General features: G+C 44.4%; 1 protein-coding gene across 5 annotated transcripts in view; it reads right to left on the reverse strand.

Annotated features, from left to right (window-relative positions):
• Positions 1 to 4,388: 4,388 nt before the first annotated feature.
• Positions 4,389 to 19,637, reverse strand: part of LOC141152742 (mothers against decapentaplegic homolog 4-like) — an 85,741-nt gene continuing 70,492 nt past the window's right edge. For 3 of the 5 annotated variants that reach the window (XM_073637368.1, XM_073637371.1, XM_073637367.1), the window contains 7 exons: positions 6,761 to 6,916; positions 6,541 to 6,645; positions 6,372 to 6,425; positions 6,113 to 6,299; positions 5,865 to 6,033; positions 5,544 to 5,682; positions 4,389 to 5,265 (listed from right to left, as the gene is read on the reverse strand). In XM_073637368.1, coding sequence (XP_073493469.1) covers positions 5,054 to 5,265; positions 5,544 to 5,682; positions 5,865 to 6,033; positions 6,113 to 6,299; positions 6,372 to 6,425; positions 6,541 to 6,645; positions 6,761 to 6,916 — 1,022 coding nt within the window. In that variant the 3' untranslated portion in view covers positions 4,389 to 5,053. The remainder of the gene's footprint in view (positions 5,266 to 5,543; positions 5,683 to 5,864; positions 6,034 to 6,112; positions 6,300 to 6,371; positions 6,426 to 6,540; positions 6,646 to 6,760; positions 6,917 to 19,637) is intronic. The other 2 variants (XM_073637370.1, XM_073637372.1) reach the window with 2 other exon arrangements.

Here is a 19,637-nt window from a genome sequence, read left to right on the forward strand (position 1 = left end):
GAAGAAGAAGAGACGTGTGAGGATTATATAGAGCCGCGATCACATGAAGAAGAGACGTGAGAGGATTATATAGAGCCGCGATCACATGAAGAGACGTGTGAGGATTATATAGAGCCGCGATCACATGAAGAAGAGACGTGTGAGGATTATATAGAGCCACGATCACATGAAGAAGAGACGTGTGAGGATTATATAGAGCCGCGATCACATGGAGAAGAGACGTGAGAGGATTATATAGAGCCGCGATCACATGGAGAAGAGACGTGAGAGGATTATATAGAGCCGCGATCACATGAAGAAGAGACGTGTGAGGATTATATAGAGCCGCGATCACATGAAGAAGAAGAGACGTGTGAGGATTATATAGAGCCACGATCACATGGAGAAGAAGAGACGTGTGAGGATTATATAGAGCCGCGATCACATGAAGAAGAGACGTGTGAGGATTATATAGAGCCACGATCACATGGAGAAGAAGAGACGTGTGAGGATTATATAGGGCCACGATCACATGAAGAAGAAGAGACGTGTGAGGATTATATAGAGCCGCGATCACATGAAGAAGAGATGTGTGAGGATTATATAGAGCCACGATCACATGAAGAAGAAGACGTGTGAGGATTATATAGAGCCGCGATCACATGAAGAAGAAGACGTGTGAGGATTATATAGAGCCGCGATCACATGAAGAAGAGACGTGTGAGGATTATATAGAGCCACGATCACATGGAGAAGAGACGTGTGAGGATTATATAGAGCCACGACCACATGAAGAAGAGACGTGTGAGGATTATATAGAGCCGCGATCACATGAAGAAGAAGAGACGTGTGAGGATTATATAGAGCCACGATCACATGAAGAAGAGACGTGTGAGGATTATATAGAGCCGCGATCACATGAATCAGAGACGTGTGAGGGTTATATAGAGCCACGATCACATGAAGAAGAAGAGACGTGTGAGGATTATATAGAGCCACGATCACATGAAGAAGAGACGTGTGAGGATTATATAGAGCCGCGATCACATGAATCAGAGACGTGTGAGGGTTATATAGAGCCGCGATCACATGAAGAAGAAGAGACGTGTGAGGATTATATAGAGCCGCGATCACATGAAGAAGAGATGTGTGAGGATTATATAGAGCCACGATCACATGAAGAAGAAGAGACGTGTGAGGATTATATAGATCCACGATCACATGAAGAAGAGACGTGTGAGGATTATATAGATCCACGATCACATGGAGAAGAGACGTGTGAGGATTATATAGAGCCACGATCACATGAAGAAGAAGAGACGTGTGAGGATTATATAGAGCCACGATCACATGAAGAAGAAGAGACGTGTGAGGATTATATAGAGCCGCGATCACATGGAGAAGAGACGTGTGAGGATTATATAGAGCCAAGATCACATGAAGAAGAAGAGACGTGTGAGGATTATATAGAGCCACGATCACATGAAGAAGAAGAGACGTGTGAGGATTATATAGAGCCACGATCACAAGAAGAAGAAGAGATGTGTGAGGATTATATAGAGCCACGATCACATGGAGAAGAGACGTGTGAGGATTATATAGAGCCACGATCACATGAAGAAGAAGAGACGTGTGAGGATTATATAGAGCCACGATCACATGAAGAAGAAGAGACGTGTGAGGATTATATAGAGCCACGATCACAAGAAGAAGAAGAGATGTGTGAGGATTATATAGAGCCACGATCACATGGAGAAGAGACGTGTGAGGATTATATAGAGCCACGATCACATGGAGAAGAGACGTGTGAGGATTATATAGAGCCACGATCACATGAAGAAGAAGAGACGTGTGAGGATTATATAGAGCCGCGATCACATGAAGAAGAGACGTGTGAGGATTATATAGAGCCACGATCACATGAAGAAGAAGAGACGTGTGAGGATTATATAGAGCCACGATCACATGAAGAAGAGACGTGTGAGGATTATATAGAGCCACAATCACATGGAGAAGAGACGTGTGAGGATTATATAGAGCCACAATCACATGGAGAAGAGACGTGTGAGGATTATATAGAGCCACGATCACATGAAGAAGAAGAGACGTGTGAGGATTATATAGAGCCACGATCACATGGAGAAGAGACGTGTGAGGATTATATAGAGCCACGATCACATGAAGAAGAGACGTGTGAGGATTATATAGAGCCGCGATCACATGAAGAAGAGACGTGTGAGGATTATATAGAGCCACGATCACATGAAGAAGAGACGTGTGAGGATTATATAGAGCCACGATCACATGAAGAAGAGACGTGTGAGGATTATATAGATCCACGATCACATGGAGAAGAGACGTGTGAGGATTATATAGGGCCGCGATCACATGAAGAAGAAGAGACGTGTGAGGATTATATAGAGCCGCGATCACATGAAGAAGAGACGTGTGAGGATTATATAGAGCCGAGATCACATGAAGAAGAGACGTGTGAGGATTATATAGAGCCCCGATCACATGAAGAAGAAGAGACGTGTGAGGATTATATAGAGCCATGATCACATGAAGAAGAGACGTGTGAGGATTATATAGAGCCGCGATCACATGAAGAAGAAGAGACGTGTGAGGATTATATAGAGCCGCGATCACATGAAGAAGAGACGTGTGAGGATTATATAGAGCCGAGATCACATGAAGAAGAGACGTGTGAGGATTATATAGAGCCCCGATCACATGAAGAAGAAGAGACGTGTGAGGATTATATAGAGCCATGATCACATGAAGAAGAGACGTGTGAGGATTATATAGAGCCGCGATCACATGAAGAAGAAGAGACGTGTGAGGATTATATAGAGCCACGATCACATGAAGAAGAAGAGACGTGTGAGGATTATATAGAGCCACGATCACATGAAGAAGAGACGTGTGAGGATTATATAGAGCCGCGATCACATGAAGAAGAAGAGACGTGTGAGAATTATATAGAGCCGCGATCACATGAAGAAGAAGAGACGTGTGAGGATTATATAGAGCCCCGATCACATGAAGAAGAGACGTGTGAGGATTATATAGAGCCACAATCACATGGAGAAGAGACGTGTGAGGATTATATAGAGCCACGATCACATGAAGAAGAGACGTGTGAGGATTATATAGAGCCCCGATCACATGAAGAAGAGACGTGTGAGGATTATATAGAGCCACAATCACATGGAGAAGAGACGTGTGAGGATTATATAGAGCCACGATCACATGAAGAAGAGACGTGTGAGGATTATATAGAGCCCCGATCACATGAAGAAGAGACGTGTGAGGATTATATAGAGCCACAATCACATGGAGAAGAGACGTGTGAGGATTATATAGAGCCGCGATCACATGAAGAAGAGACGTGTGAGGATTATATAGAGCCGCGATCACATGAAGAAGAGACGTGTGAGGATTATATAGAGCCACAATCACATGGAGAAGAGACGTGTGAGGATTATATAGAGCCACAATCACATGGAGAAGAGACGTGTGAGGATTATATAGAGCCGCGATCACATGAAGAAGAGACGTGTGAGGATTATATAGAGCCACGATCACATGGAGAAGAGACGTGTGAGGATTATATAGAGCCACGATCACATGAAGAAGAGACGTGTGAGGATTATATAGAGCCCCGATCGCATGAAGAAGAGACGTGTGAGGATTATATAGAGCCCCGATCACATGAAGAAGAGACGTGTGAGGATTATATAGAGCCACGATCACATGGAGAAGAGACGTGTGAGGATTATATAGAGCCACGATCACATGAAGAAGAGACGTGTGAGGATTATATAGAGCCACGATCACATGAAGAAGAGACGTGTGAGGATTATATAGAGCCGCGATCACATGAAGAAGAGACGTGTGAGGATTATATAGAGCCACGATCACATGAAGAAGAGACGTGTGAGGATTATATAGAGTCACGATCACATGAAGAAGAAGAGATGTGTGAGGATTATATAGAGCCGCGATCACATGAAGAAGAAGAGACGTGTGAGGATTATATAGAGCCACGATCACATGAAGAAGAGACGTGTGAGGATTATATAGAGCCACGATCACATGAAGAAGAGACGTGTGAGGATTATATAGAGTCACGATCACATGAAGAAGAAGAGACGTGTGAGGATTATATAGAGCCACGATCACATGAAGAAGAAGAGACGTGTTAGGATTATATAGAGCCACGATCACATGAAGAAGAGACGTGTGAGGATTATATAGAGCCGCGATCACATGAAGAAGAGACGTGTGAGGATTATATAGAGCCGCGATCACATGCAGGATGAGGATTATTGGAGCTGCTATCATGTCGTGGCAGGCTGATTCATACATGTTCACATCTGTTCATACAGGACATAGGACTTCTAAGCAATAGTACATAAATATTTTATTTAAAATAAGTCAGTTTGAATGTGGAAATCCTATCAAAAAGCCGGCTACTCCCCTCCATGTGCCCTAGTTTTACAGTTTGTTGTATTTTTGGCTTTGCACATATTACGATCCAGTCCATACTCGGCCCTTGTAAAAGCAACTTAATAGAAATCATGATTGTCCCTTGGAGGTCAGGATCCTGCAGGTGAGGTAGCCACAGAACTATTCCAATAACGGTATAAAAAAAACCTCACAACTACTATATATATATATTTTTTTTTACAATTTGGAGACGATCTAAAGCTTCTCATGGTTCCCACCAGGCTCATGTTTTTCCAGGCAGGGAGTGGTTCCTTCATCATGTGCGATTAAGAGAGTTAAAAGAAAGACTTATCGCAAAACTTTTTCATTGTCCGCTCCCCAAGGCAAATCTCATGTTAGATTCTTTAAACAATTTGTTGAGCAAGACAAACCCAGGGCGAGATTAAGCCCAAGATGGTCACTCCTCAAAGCCGCTGTCTGCCAGTAAAGTTCATCTTTCAATCAAAGATGAGTAAAACAGTAGAAGACCTCTGGCTCGTCCTCGGTCACCACCTTGCGGGTTTCCTTTGGTATTAAGAAGCCACTTGCACCATCCACATCTCTTCTCAGTACCCTTCGATGGTTAATTGACCGTATTAGGATCCGCCATTGGTAATGTATGAAGAACTTCATCTAGGAGTTGAAGTGATCGGTGTAGGTGAACTTCTATCCAGCATGGCGTCTGTTTGATGCTCTGACGGGGGTAGTCAGGACCCCAGCCTTTAACAAAGCTGAGGCGGAGGATACAGAGTCGACGGAGATCATCAACACCAATACCGGCAGCTGCTGATAAACCTGTGCGGGGAACACACAAAAAAAATCGTGACATATTAAGTATATTCAGAGTTGCCACATGAGCGTTCATCCTGACCATACACAACACAGGAATGGAGGACTTCTGATAATTCACTTAAATGGGATTTTCAGAGATCGGAAGGGTCAGAGGATCCATCTCTCGGCACACCCAACGGAAGTGGTCGTAGCTTGTAAGCAAGGAAATTGCTTTATCTGCATATTTATCGAACTTTTAAGCTGTAGCTCATCACCTTTTAGTAAGAGCTGCTCATACTTACTGACGGCTGGTGCGATGCCCCCCACAGATCCCGGGCCTGGGATTGATCCAGAGACCGCCGCTGCCTGGGCTGCTGCCGCTGCCTGCGCCGTGGCGGCCTGTTGCTGCATTTGCCGATGACACTGTCGCAGATCAAACACCTAAGAACAGGAGTATGAGGACATTTCTGATCGATGGATCACGTTCAAAGTCTCCCGTGGCAGGTAGCCGATTCCTGAAACCCTCAACAATCAGGAGATCAGGGGTCCTAAATGGAGCGGAAGTGCTCCATCCTTGCTGCTCGGCAGGCACAATACAAGTTCCGATAAGTAAAGTAAATTACCTTAATATATGCTCCAGGGTAAATCTTGTGCACGGCGTCCCCGGGTGCTCTGCCCGCCTCTCTGTCCAGGTAGTAGCTCTGCACGAAAACGGCGTGATCACTGAGGCACCTCATCCAGACGTCGCCCTCTCCACGACACTCCAACTGGACACCTTTACCAATGTGCAACCTGAGAAACAAGACGACAAATGTCTACTCATCCCGGTAGGACAATCACATCAGCCGCGCGCCTGTAACTTCGGCCTCACCTCGCCCGTTCACTCATATCTGTACGATGCACGTTGGACAGCTGCCCGAGGCAGAACCTGTCCCCTCCTGATGGGTCTACATATCCATCCACAGTCACCACGGGACAGTTCGAGGGCACCTTGAAGATCTCTCCCACCTGAATGTCCATTTCGAAATATGCAACTGAGCACCAGAACTCTGGTCCTGCTAGAAACAAGACTAATTAGCAAACTCAAAGATTGGGGGTTACGGTGGAAAGAAACTGACAGAAGGACATACCTGGGTGATTGGATACTGGGTGTGAATATTGAGGGGAGCTCTGATGAAGGGGCCCTGCAGAGAGTGAAACACAAGAGACGGTGAGTCAACCGCAGAGCTACCGCGAAGCCAGAAGAATGTCTGACCGGGTCATTCTAGCCGGGCCGGCCAGGTGCCTCCACAGACGTACAGTAATGGTTTGGGTGGTGTAGCGGTGGCTGTTGGCTTCCCCTCCCATTAGGCTGGGACACAGGATTGGGAGAGTAGGATGCCGTGCTGTTTCCAGTCCAAGTAGCTGCAGAAAAGCAAAAGAGTAGAGAATGGAGGGTGAAGCTCAGACGAGCGGTTCTCAAAATGTAGTCTTACTTTATCGCATATGTGAAAAGGACGGCGCCACGTGCCATACTCACTGTGATAGGGCTGCTTGGGGGGTGACTGGTAGCCATTACTCTGCGAGTTATGGTTAGGCGTAGAAGGGGGAGAAGTGGAAATCATCTGCTGAGGAGGGACGATGGGTAAAATGCCGTCACTATGTGCCAAGGAAGAAAGGGCGCAACCAGGGGGCACTGCATCAAAACGGGAAAATAAACATCGAGATGCAGGATGGCAACCAAACGCTTATAAACCGGACATACAAACCGGACACATAAACCGGACCCACAAACCGGACCCACAAACCGGACCCACAAACCGGACCCACAAACAGGACCCACAAACAGGACCCACAAACAGGACCCACAAACAGGACCCACAAACAGGACCCACAAACAGGACCCACAAACAGGACCCACAAACAGGACCCACAAACCGGACCCACAAACCGGACCCACAAACCGGACCCACAAACCGGACCCACAAACAGGACCCACAAACAGGACCTACAAACAGGACCTACAAACAGGACCTACAAACAGGACCTACAAACAGGACCTACAAACAGGACCTACAAACAGGACATATAAACCGGACACACAAACAGGACACACAAACAGGACATACAAACAGGACATACAAACAGGACATACAAACCGGACACATAAACAGGACATACAAACAGGACATACAAACAGGACACATAAACCGGACATACAAACAGGACATACAAACCGGACATATAAACAGGACTATGCACACAGTAGTAGCACCGCTCTTTATCCTGGTGATCTGGGTGTAGTACTGATCTCTATACTGACCTCTCACCAGTGATGTATATACAGTGATATCACCGCTCTATGTCCTGGTGATCTGGGTGTAGTACTGATCTCTATACTGACCTCTCACCAGTGATGTATATACAGTGATATCACCGCTCTATGTCCTGGTGATCTGGGTGTAGTACTGATCTCTATACTGACCTCTCACCAGTGATGTATATACAGTGATATCACCGCTCTTTATCCTGGTGATCTGGGTGTAGTACTGATCTCTATACTGACCTCTCACCAGTGATGTATATACAGTGATATCACCGCTCTATGTCCTGGTGATCTGCGTGTAGTACTGATCACTATACTGACGTCTCACCAGTGATGTATATACAGTGATATCACCGCTCTATATCCTGGTGATCTGGGTGTAGTACTGATCTCTATACTGACCTCTCACCAGTGATGTATATACAGTGATATCACCGCTCTATGTCCTGGTGATCTGGGTGTAGTACTGATCACTATACTGACCTCTCACCAGTGATGTATATACAGTGATATCATCGCTCTATGTCCTGGTGATCTGGGTGTAGTACTGATCTCTATACTGACCTCTCACCAGTGATGTATATACAGTGATATCACCGCTCTTTATCCTGGTGATCTGGGTGTAGTACTGATCTCTATACTGACCTCTCACCAGTGATGTATATACAGTGATATCACCGCTCTATGTCCTGGTGATCTGCGTGTAGTACTGATCACTATACTGACGTCTCACCAGTGATGTATATACAGTGATATCACCGCTCTATGTCCTGGTGATCTGGGTGTAGTACTGATCACTATACTGACCTCTCACCAGTGATGTATATACAGTGATATCACCGCTCTATGTCATGGTGATCTGCGTGTAGTACTGATCACTATACTGACGTCTCACCAGTGATGTATATACAGTGATATCACCGCTCTATATCCTGGTGATCTGGGTGTAGTACTGATCTCTATACTGACGTCTCACCAGTGATGTATATACAGTGATATCATCGCTCTATATCCTGGTGATCTGGGTGTAGTACTGATCTCTATACTGACCTCTCACCAGTGATGTATAAACAGTGATATCACCGCTCTATATCCTGGTGATCTGGGTGTAGTACTGATCTCTATACTGATCTCTCACCAGTGATGTATATACAGTGATATCACCGCTCTATGACCTGGTGATCTGGGTGTAGTACTGATCACTATACTGACGTCTCACCAGTGATGTATATACAGTGATATCACCGCTCTATATCCTGGTGATCTGGGTGTAGTACTGATCACTATACTGACCTCTCACCAGTGATGTATATACAGTGATATCACCGCTCTATATCCTGGTGATCTGGGTGTAGTACTGATCACTATACTGACCTCTCACCAGTGATGTATATACAGTGATATCACTGCTCTATATCCTGGTGATCTGGGTGTAGTACTGATCTCTATACTGACCTCTCTCCAGTGATGTATATACAGTGATATCACCGCTCTATATCCTGGTGATCAGGGTGTAGTACTGATCACTATACTGACCTCTCACCAGTGATGTATATACAGTGATATCACCGCTCTCTATCCTGGTGATCTGGGTGTAGTACTGATCACTATACTGACCTCTCACCAGTGATGTATATACAGTGATATCACCGCTCTATATCCTGGTGATCTGGGTGTAGTACTGATCACTATACTGACCTCTCACCAGTGATGTATATACAGTGATATCACCGCTCTATATCCTGGTGATCTGGGTGTAGTACTGATCACTATACTGACCTCTCACAAGTGATGTATATACAGTGATATCACCGCTCTATGTCCTGGTGATCTGGGTGTAGTACTGATCACTATACTGACCTCTCCCCAGTGATGTATATACAGTGATATCACCGCTCTATATCCTGGTGATCTGGGTGTAGTACTGATCTCTATACTGACCTCTCACCAGTGATGTATATACAGTGATATCACCGCTCTATATCCTGGTGATCTGGGTGTAGTACTGATCTCTATACTGACCTCTCACCAGTGATGTATATACAGTGATATCACCGCTCTATATCCTGGTGATCTGGGTGTAGTACTGATCTCTATACTGACCTCTCACCAGTGATGTATATACAGTGATATCACCGCTCTATGTCCTGGTGATCTGGGTGTAGTACTGATCACAATACTGACCTCTCACCAGTGATGTATATACAGTGATATCACCGCTCTATATCCTGGTGATCTGGGTGTAGTACTGATCACTATACTGACCTCTCACCAGTGATGTATATACAGTGATATCACCGCTCTATATCCTAGTGATCTGGGTGTAGTACTGATCTCTATACTTACCTCTCACCAGTGATGTATATACAGTGATATCACCGCTCTATGTCCTGGTGATCTGGGTGTAGTACTGATCACTATACTGACCTCCCACCAGTGATGTATATACAGTGATATCACCGCTCTATATCCTGGTGATCTGGGTGTAGTACTGATCTCTATACTGACCTCTCACCAGTGATGTATATACAGTGATATCACCGCTCTATATCCTGGTGATCTGGGTGTAGTACTGATCACTATACTGACCTCTCACCAGTGATGTATATACAGTGATATCACTGCTCTATATCCTGGTGATCTGGGTGTAGTACTGATCTCTATACTGACCTCTCTCCAGTGATGTATATACAGTGATATCACCGCTCTCTATCCTGGTGATCTGGGTGTAGTACTGAGCTCTATACTGACCTCTCACCAGTGATGTATATATAGTGATATCACCGCTCTATATCCTGGTGATCTGGGTGTAGTACTGATCTCTATACTGACCTCTCACCAGTGATGTATATACAGTGATATCACCGCTCTATATCCTGGTGATCTGGGTGTAGTACTGATCTCTATACTGACCTCTCACCAGTGATGTATATACAGTGATATCACCGCTCTATATCCTGGTGATCTGGGTGTAGTACTGATCACTATACTGACCTCTCCCTAGTGATGTATATACAGTGATATCACCGCTCTATATCCTGGTGATCTGGGTGTAGTACTGATCTCTATACTGACCTCTCACCAGAGATGTATATACAGTGATATCACCGCTCTATGTCCTGGTGATCTGGGTGTAGTACTGATCACTATACTGACCTCTCACCAGTGATGTATATACAGTGATATCACTGCTCTATATCCTGGTGATCCGGGTATAGTACTGATCACTATACTGACCTCTCCCTAGTGATGTATATACAGTGATATCACCGCTCTATATCCTGGTGATCTGGGTGTAGTACTGATCACTATACTGACCTCTCCCCAGTGATGTATATACAGTGATATCACCGCTCTATATCCTGGTGATCTGGGTGTAGTACTGATCACTATACTGACCTCTCACCAGTGATGTATATACAGTGATATCACCGCTCTATATCCTGGTGATCTGGGTGTAGTACTGATCTCTATACTGACCTCTCACCAGAGATGTATATACAGTGATATCACCGCTCTATATCCTGGTGATCTGGGTGTAGTACTGATCTCTATACTGACCTCTCACCAGTGATGTATATACAGTGATATCACCGCTCTATATCCTGGTGATCTGGGTGTAGTACTGATCTCTATACTGACCTCTCACCAGTGATGTATATACAGTGATATCACCGCTCTATGTCCTGGTGATCTGGGTGTAGTACTGATCACTATACTGACCTCTCACCAGTGATGTATATACAGTGATATCACCGCTCTATGTCATGGTGATCTGCGTGTAGTACTGATCACTATACTGACGTCTCACCAGTGATGTATATACAGTGATATCACCGCTCTATATCCTGGTGATCTGGGTGTAGTACTGATCTCTATACTGACGTCTCACCAGTGATGTATATACAGTGATATCATCGCTCTATATCCTGGTGATCTGGGTGTAGTACTGATCTTTATACTGACCTCTCACCAGTGATGTATATACAGTGATATCACCGCTCTATGTCCTGGTGATCTGGGTGTAGTACTGATCTCTATACTGACCTCTCACCAGTGATGTATATACAGTGATATCACCGCTCTATGACCTGGTGATCTGGGTGTAGTACTGATCACTATACTGACGTCTCACCAGTGATGTATATACAGTGATATCACCGCTCTATATCCTGGTGATCTGGGTGTAGTACTGATCACTATACTGACCTCTCACCAGTGATGTATATACAGTGATATCACCGCTCTATATCCTGGTGATCTGGGTGTAGTACTGATCACTATACTGACCTCTCACCAGTGATGTATATACAGTGATATCACTGCTCTATATCCTGGTGATCTGGGTGTAGTACTGATCTCTATACTGACCTCTCTCCAGTGATGTATATACAGTGATATCACCGCTCTATATCCTGGTGATCAGGGTGTAGTACTGATCACTATACTGACCTCTCACCAGTGATGTATATACAGTGATATCACCGCTCTCTATCCTGGTGATCTGGGTGTAGTACTGATCACTATACTGACCTCTCACCAGTGATGTATATACAGTGATATCACCGCTCTATATCCTGGTGATCTGGGTGTAGTACTGATCACTATACTGACCTCTCACCAGTGATGTATATACAGTGATATCACCGCTCTATATCCTGGTGATCTGGGTGTAGTACTGATCACTATACTGACCTCTCACAAGTGATGTATATACAGTGATATCACCGCTCTATGTCCTGGTGATCTGGGTGTAGTACTGATCACTATACTGACCTCTCCCCAGTGATGTATATACAGTGATATCACCGCTCTATATCCTGGTGATCTGGGTGTAGTACTGATCTCTATACTGACCTCTCACCAGTGATGTATATACAGTGATATCACCGCTCTATGTCCTGGTGATCTGGGTGTAGTACTGATCACAATACTGACCTCTCACCAGTGATGTATATACAGTGATATCACCGCTCTATATCCTGGTGATCTGGGTGTAGTACTGATCACTATACTGACCTCTCACCAGTGATGTATATACAGTGATATCACCGCTCTATATCCTAGTGATCTGGGTGTAGTACTGATCACTATACTGACCTCTCACCAGTGATGTATATACAGTGATATCACCGCTCTATGTCCTGGTGATCTGGGTGTAGTACTGATCACTATACTGACCTCTCACCAGTGATGTATATACAGTGATATCACCGCTCTATGTCCTGGTGATCTGGGTGTAGTACTGATCACTATACTGACCTCTCACCAGTGATGTATATACAGTGATATCACAGCTCTATATCCTGGTGATCTGGGTGTAGTACTGATCACTATACTGACCTCTTCCCAGTGATGTATATACAGTGATATCACAGCTCTATATCCTGGTGATCTGGGTGTAGTACTGATCTCTATACTGACCTCTCACCAGTGATGTATATACAGTGATATCACCGCTCTATATCCTGGTGATCTGGGTGTAGTACTGATCACTATACTGACCTCTCACCAGTGATGTATATACAGTGATATCACCGCTCTATATCCTGGTGATGTGGGTGTAGTACTGATCTCTCTACTGACCTCTCACCAGTGATGTATATACAGTGATATCACCGCTCTATATCCTGGTGATCTGGGTGTAGTACTGATCTCTATACTGACCTCTCCCCAGTGATGTATATACAGTGATATCACCGCTCTATATCCTGGTGATCTGGGTGTAGTACTGATCACTATACTGACCTCTCACCAGTGATGTATATACAGTGATATCACCGCTCTATATCCTGGTGATCTGGGTGTAGTACTGATCACTATACTGACCTCTCACCAGTGATGTATATACAGTGTTATCACTGCTCTATATCCTGGTGATCTGGGTGTAGTACTGATCTCTATACTGACCTCTCACCAGTGATGTATATACAGTGATATCACCGCTCTATGTCCTGGTGATCTGGGTGTAGTACTGATCTCTATCCTGACCTCTCCCCAGTGATGTATATACAGTGATATCACCGCTCTATGTCCTGGTGATCTGGGTGTAGTACTGATCTCTATACTGACCTCTCACCAGTGATGTATATACAGTGATATCACCGCTCTATGTCCTGGTGATCTGGGTGTAGTACTGATCACTATACTGACCTCTCACCAGTGATGTATATACAGTGATATCACTGCTCTATATCCTGGTGATCCGGGTATAGTACTGATCACTATACTGACCTCTCCCCAGTGATGTATATACAGTGATATCACCGCTCTATATCCTGGTGATCTGGGTGTAGTACTGATCACTATACTGACCTCTCCCCAGTGATGTATATACAGTGATATCACCGCTCTATATCCTGGTGATCTGGGTGTAGTACTGATCACTATACTGACCTCTCACCAGTGATGTATATACAGTGATATCACCGCTCTATATCCTGGTGATCTGGGTGTAGTACTGATCTCTATACTGACCTCTCACCAGAGATGTATATACAGTGATATCACCGCTCTATGTCCTGGTGATCTGGGTGTAGTACTGATCACTATACTGACCTCTCACCAGTGATGTATATACAGTGATATCACCGCTCTATGTCCTGGTGATCTGGGTGTAGTACTGATCACTATACTGACCTCTCACCAGTGATGTATATACAGTGATATCACCGCTCTATGTCCTGGTGATCTGGGTGTAGTACTGATCACTATACTGACCTCTCACCAGTGATGTATATACAGTGATATCACAGCTCTATATCCTGGTGATCTGGGTGTAGTACTGATCACTATACTGACCTCTCTCCAGTGATGTATATATAGTGATATCACCGCTCTATATCCTGGTGATCTGGGTGTAGTACTGATCACTATACTGACCTCTTCCCAGTGATGTATATACAGTGATATCACAGCTCTATATCCTGGTGATCTGGGTGTAGTACTGATCTCTATACTGACCTCTCACCAGTGATGTATATACAGTGATATCACCGCTCTATATCCTGGTGATCTGGGTGTAGTACTGATCACTATACTGACCTCTCACCAGTGATGTATATACAGTGATATCACCGCTCTATATCCTGGTGATGTGGGTGTAGTACTGATCTCTCTACTGACCTCTCACCAGTGATGTATATACAGTGATATCACCGCTCTATATCCTGGTGATCTGGGTGTAGTACTGATCTCTATACTGACCTCTCCCCAGTGATGTATATACAGTGATATCACCGCTCTATATCCTGGTGATCTGGGTGTAGTACTGATCACTATACTGACCTCTCACCAGTGATGTATATACAGTGATATCACCGCTCTATATCCTGGTGATCTGGGTGTAGTACTGATCACTATACTGACCTCTCACCAGTGATGTATATACAGTGTTATCACTGCTCTATGTCCTGGTGATCTGGGTGTAGTACTGATCTCTATCCTGACCTCTCCCCAGTGATGTATATACAGTGATATCACCGCTCTATATCCTGGTGATCTGGGTGTAGTACTGATCTCTATCCTGACCTCTCCCCAGTGATGTATATACAGTGATATCACCGCTCTATATCCTGGTGATCTGGGTGTAGTACTGATCTCTATACTGACCTCTCCCCAGTGATGTATATACAGTGATATCACCGCTCTATATCCTGGTGATCTGGGTGTAGTACTGATCTCTATACTGACCTCTCACCAGTGATGTATATACAGTGATATCACCGCTCTATGTCCTGGTGATCTGGGTGTAGTACTGATCACTATACTGACCTCTCACCAGTGATGTATATACAGTGATATCACCGCTCTATATCCTGGTGATCTGGGTGTAGTACTGATCTTTATACTGACCTCTCACCAGTGATGTATATACAGTGATATCACCGCTCTATGTCCTGGTGATCTGGGTGTAGTACTGATCTCTATACTGACCTCTCACCAGTGATGTATATACAGTGATATCACCGCTCTATATCCTGGTGATCGCGGTGTAGTACTGATCACTATACTGACCTCTCCCCAGTGATGTATATACAGTGATATCACCGCTCTATATCCTGGTGATCTGGATGTAGTACTGATCACTATACTGACCTCTCACCAGTGATGTATATACAGTGATATCACCGCTCTATATCCTGGTGATCTGGGTGTAGTACTGATCTCTATACTGACCTCTCACCAGTGATGTATATACAGTGATATCACCGCTCTATATCCTGGTGATCTGGGTGTAGTACTGATCTCTATACTGACCTCTCACCAGTGATGTATATACAGTGATATCACCGCTCTATATCCTGGTGATCTGGGTGTAGCACTGATCACTATACTGACCTCTCACCAGTGATGTATATACAGTGATATCACCGCTCTATGTCCTGGTGATCTGGGTGTAGTACTGATCTCTATACTGACCTCTCACCAGTGATGTATATACAGTGATATCACCGCTCTCTGTCCTGGAGATCGGGGTGTAGTACTGATCACTATACTGACCTCTCACCAGTGATGTATATACACTGATATCACCGCTCTATGTCCTGGTGATCTGGGTGTAGTACTGATCACTATACTGACCTCTCCCCAGTGATGTATATACAGTGATATCACCGCTCTATATCCTGGTGATCTGGGTGTAGTACTGTTCTCTATACTGACCTCTCACCAGTGATGTATATACAGTGATATCACCGCTCTATATCCTGGTGATCTGGATGTAGTACTGGTCTCTATACTGACCTCTCACCAGTGATGTATATACAGTGATATCATCGCTCTATGTCCTGGTGATCTGGGTGTAGTACTGATCAATCTACTGACCTCTCCCCAGTGATGTATATACAGTGAAATCACCGCTCTATGTCCTGGTGATCTGGGTGTAGTACTGATCTCTATACTGACCTCTCCCCAGTGATGTATATATAGTGGTATCACCCCTCTATATCCTGGTGATCTGGGTGTAGTACTGATCACTATACTGACCTCTCACCAGTGATGTATATACAGTGATATCACCGCTCTATGTCCTGGTGATCTGGGTGTAGTACTGATCACTATACTGACCTCTCCCCAGTGATGTATATATAGTGATATCACCCCTCTATATCCTGGTGATCTGGGTGTAGTACTGATCACTATACTGACCTCTCACCAGTGATGTATATACAGTGATATCACCGCTCTCTGTCCTGGAGATCGGGGTGTAGTACTGATCACTATACTGACCTCTCACCAGTGATGTATATACAGTGATATCACCGCTCTATGTCCTGGTGATCGGGGTGTAGTACTGATCACTATACTGACCTCTCACCAGTGATGTATATACAGTGATATCACCGCTCTATATCCTGGTGATCGGGGTGTAGTACTGATCACTATACTGACCTCTCACCAGTGATGTATATACAGTGATCTCACCGCTCTATGTCCTGGTGATCTGGGTGTAGTACTGATCTCTATACTGACCTCTCACCAGTGATGTATATACAGTGATATCACTGCTCTATGTCCTGGTGATCGGGGTGTAGTACTGATCACTATACTGACCTCTCACCAGTGATGTATATACAGTGATATCACTGCTCTATATCCTGGTGATCTGGGTGTAGCACTGATCATTATACTGACCTCTCACCAGTGATGTATATACAGTGATATCACCGCTCTATATCCTGGTGATCTGGGTGTAGTACTGATCTCTATACTGACCTCTCACCAGTGATGTATATATAGTGATATCACCGCTCTATATTCTGGTGATCTGGGTGTAGTACTGATCTCTATACTGACCTCTCACCAGTGATGTACAGTACAGACCAAAAGTTTGGACACACCTTCTCATTTAAAGATTTTTCTGTATTTTCATGACTATGATAATTGTACATTCACACTGAAGGCATCAAAACTATGAATTAACACATGTGGAATTATATACTTAACAAAAAAGTGTGAAACAACTGAAAATATGTCTTATATTCTAGGGTCTTCACAGTAGCCACCTTTTGCTTTGATGACTGCTTTGCACACTCTTGGCATTCTCTTGATGAGCTTAAAGAGGTAGTCACCGGAAATGGTTTTCACTTCACAGGTGTGCCCTGTCAGGTTTAATAAGTGGGATTTCTTGCCTTATAAATGGGGTTGGGACCATCAGTTGTGTTGTGCAGAAGTCAGGTGGATACACAGCTGATAGTCCTCCTGAATAGACTGTTAGAATTTGTATTATGACAAGAAAAAAGCAGCTAAGTAAAGAAAAACGAGTGGCCATCATTACTTTAAGAAATGAAGGTCAGTCAGTCCGAAAAATTGGGAAAACTTTGAAAGTGTCCCCAAGTGCAATTGCAAAAACAATCAAGCGCTACAAAGAAACTGGCTCACATGAGGACCGCCCCAGGAAAGGAAGACCAAGAGTCACCTCTGCTTCTGAGGATAAGTTTATCCGAGTCACCAGCCTCAGAAATCGCAGGTTAACAGCAGCTAAGATTAGAGACCAGGTCAATGCCACACAGAGTTCTAGCAGCAGACACATCTCTTCAACAATTGTTAAGAGGAGACTTTGTGCAGCAGGCCTTCATGGTAAAATAGCTGCTAGGAAACCACTGCTAAGGACAGGCAACAAGCAGAAGAGACTTGTTTGGGCTAAAGAACACAAGGAATGGACATTAGACCAGTGGAAATCTGTGCTTTGGTCTGATGAGTCCAAATTTGAGATCTTTGGTTTCAACCACCGTGTCTTTGTGCGACGCAGAAAAGGTGAACGAATGGACTCTACATGCCTGGTTCCCACCGTGAAGCATGGAGGAGGAGGTGTGATGGTGTGGGGGGGCTTTGCTGGTGACACTGTTGGGGATTTATTCAAAATTGAAGGCATACTGAACCAGCATGGCTACCACAGCATCTTGCAGCGGCATGCTATTCCATCCGGTTGGCGTTTAGTTGGACCATCATTTATTTTTCAACAGGACAATGACCTCAAGCACACCTCCAGGCTGTGTAAGGGCTATTTGACCAAGAGGGAGAGTGATGGGGTGCTACGCCAGATGACCTGGCCTCCACAGTTACCAGACCTGAACCCAATCGAGATGGTTTGGGGTGAGCTGGACCGCAGAGTGAAGGCAAAAGGACCAACAAGTGCTAAGCATCTCTGGGAACTCCTTCAAGATTGTTGGAAGACCATTTCTGGTGACTACCTCTTGAAGCTCATCAAGAGAATGCCAAGAGTGTGCAAAGCAGTCATCAAAGCAAAAGGTGGCTACTTTGAAGAACCTAGAATATAAGACATATTTTCAGTTGTTTCACACTTTTTTGTTAAGTATATAATTCCACATGTGGTAATTCATAGTTTTGATGCCTTTAGTGTGAATGTACAATTTTCAAAGTCATGAAAATACAGAAAAATCTTTAAATGACAAGGTGTGTCCAAACTTTTGGTCTGTACTGTATATACAGTGATATCACCGCTCTATGTCCTGGTGATCTGGGTGTAGTACTGATCACTATACTGACCTCTCACCAGTGATGTATATACAGTGATATCACCGCTCTATATCCTGGTGATCTGGGTGTAGTACTGATCTCTATACTGACCTCTCACCAGTGATGTATATACAGTGATATCACCGCTCTATGTCCTGGTGATCTGGGTGTAGTACTGATCACTATACTGACCTCTCTCCAGTGATGTATATACAGTGATATCACCGCTCTATATCCTGGTGATCTGGGTGTAGTACTGATCTCTATACTGACCTCTCACCAGTGATGTATATACAGTGATATCACCGCTCTATGTCCTGGTGATCTGGGTGTAGTACTGATCACTATACTGACCTCTCACCAGTGATGTATATACAGTGATATCACCGCTCTATATCCTGGTGATCTGGGTGTAGTACTGATCACTATACTGACCTCTCACCAGTGATGTATATACACTGATATCACCGCTCTATAACCCGGTGATCGGGGTGTAGTACTGATCACTATACTGACCTCTCACCAGTGATGTATATACAGGGATATCACCGCTCTATGTTCTGGTGATCTGGGTGTAGTACTGATCTCTATACTGACCTCTCACCAGTGA

Source organism: Phyllobates terribilis, unplaced genomic scaffold (assembly GCF_046119375.1).
Source record: "Phyllobates terribilis strain yellow unplaced genomic scaffold, ASM4611937v1 Scaffold_6__1_contigs__length_29720123, whole genome shotgun sequence".
Taxonomy (NCBI): domain Eukaryota; kingdom Metazoa; phylum Chordata; class Amphibia; order Anura; family Dendrobatidae; genus Phyllobates; species Phyllobates terribilis.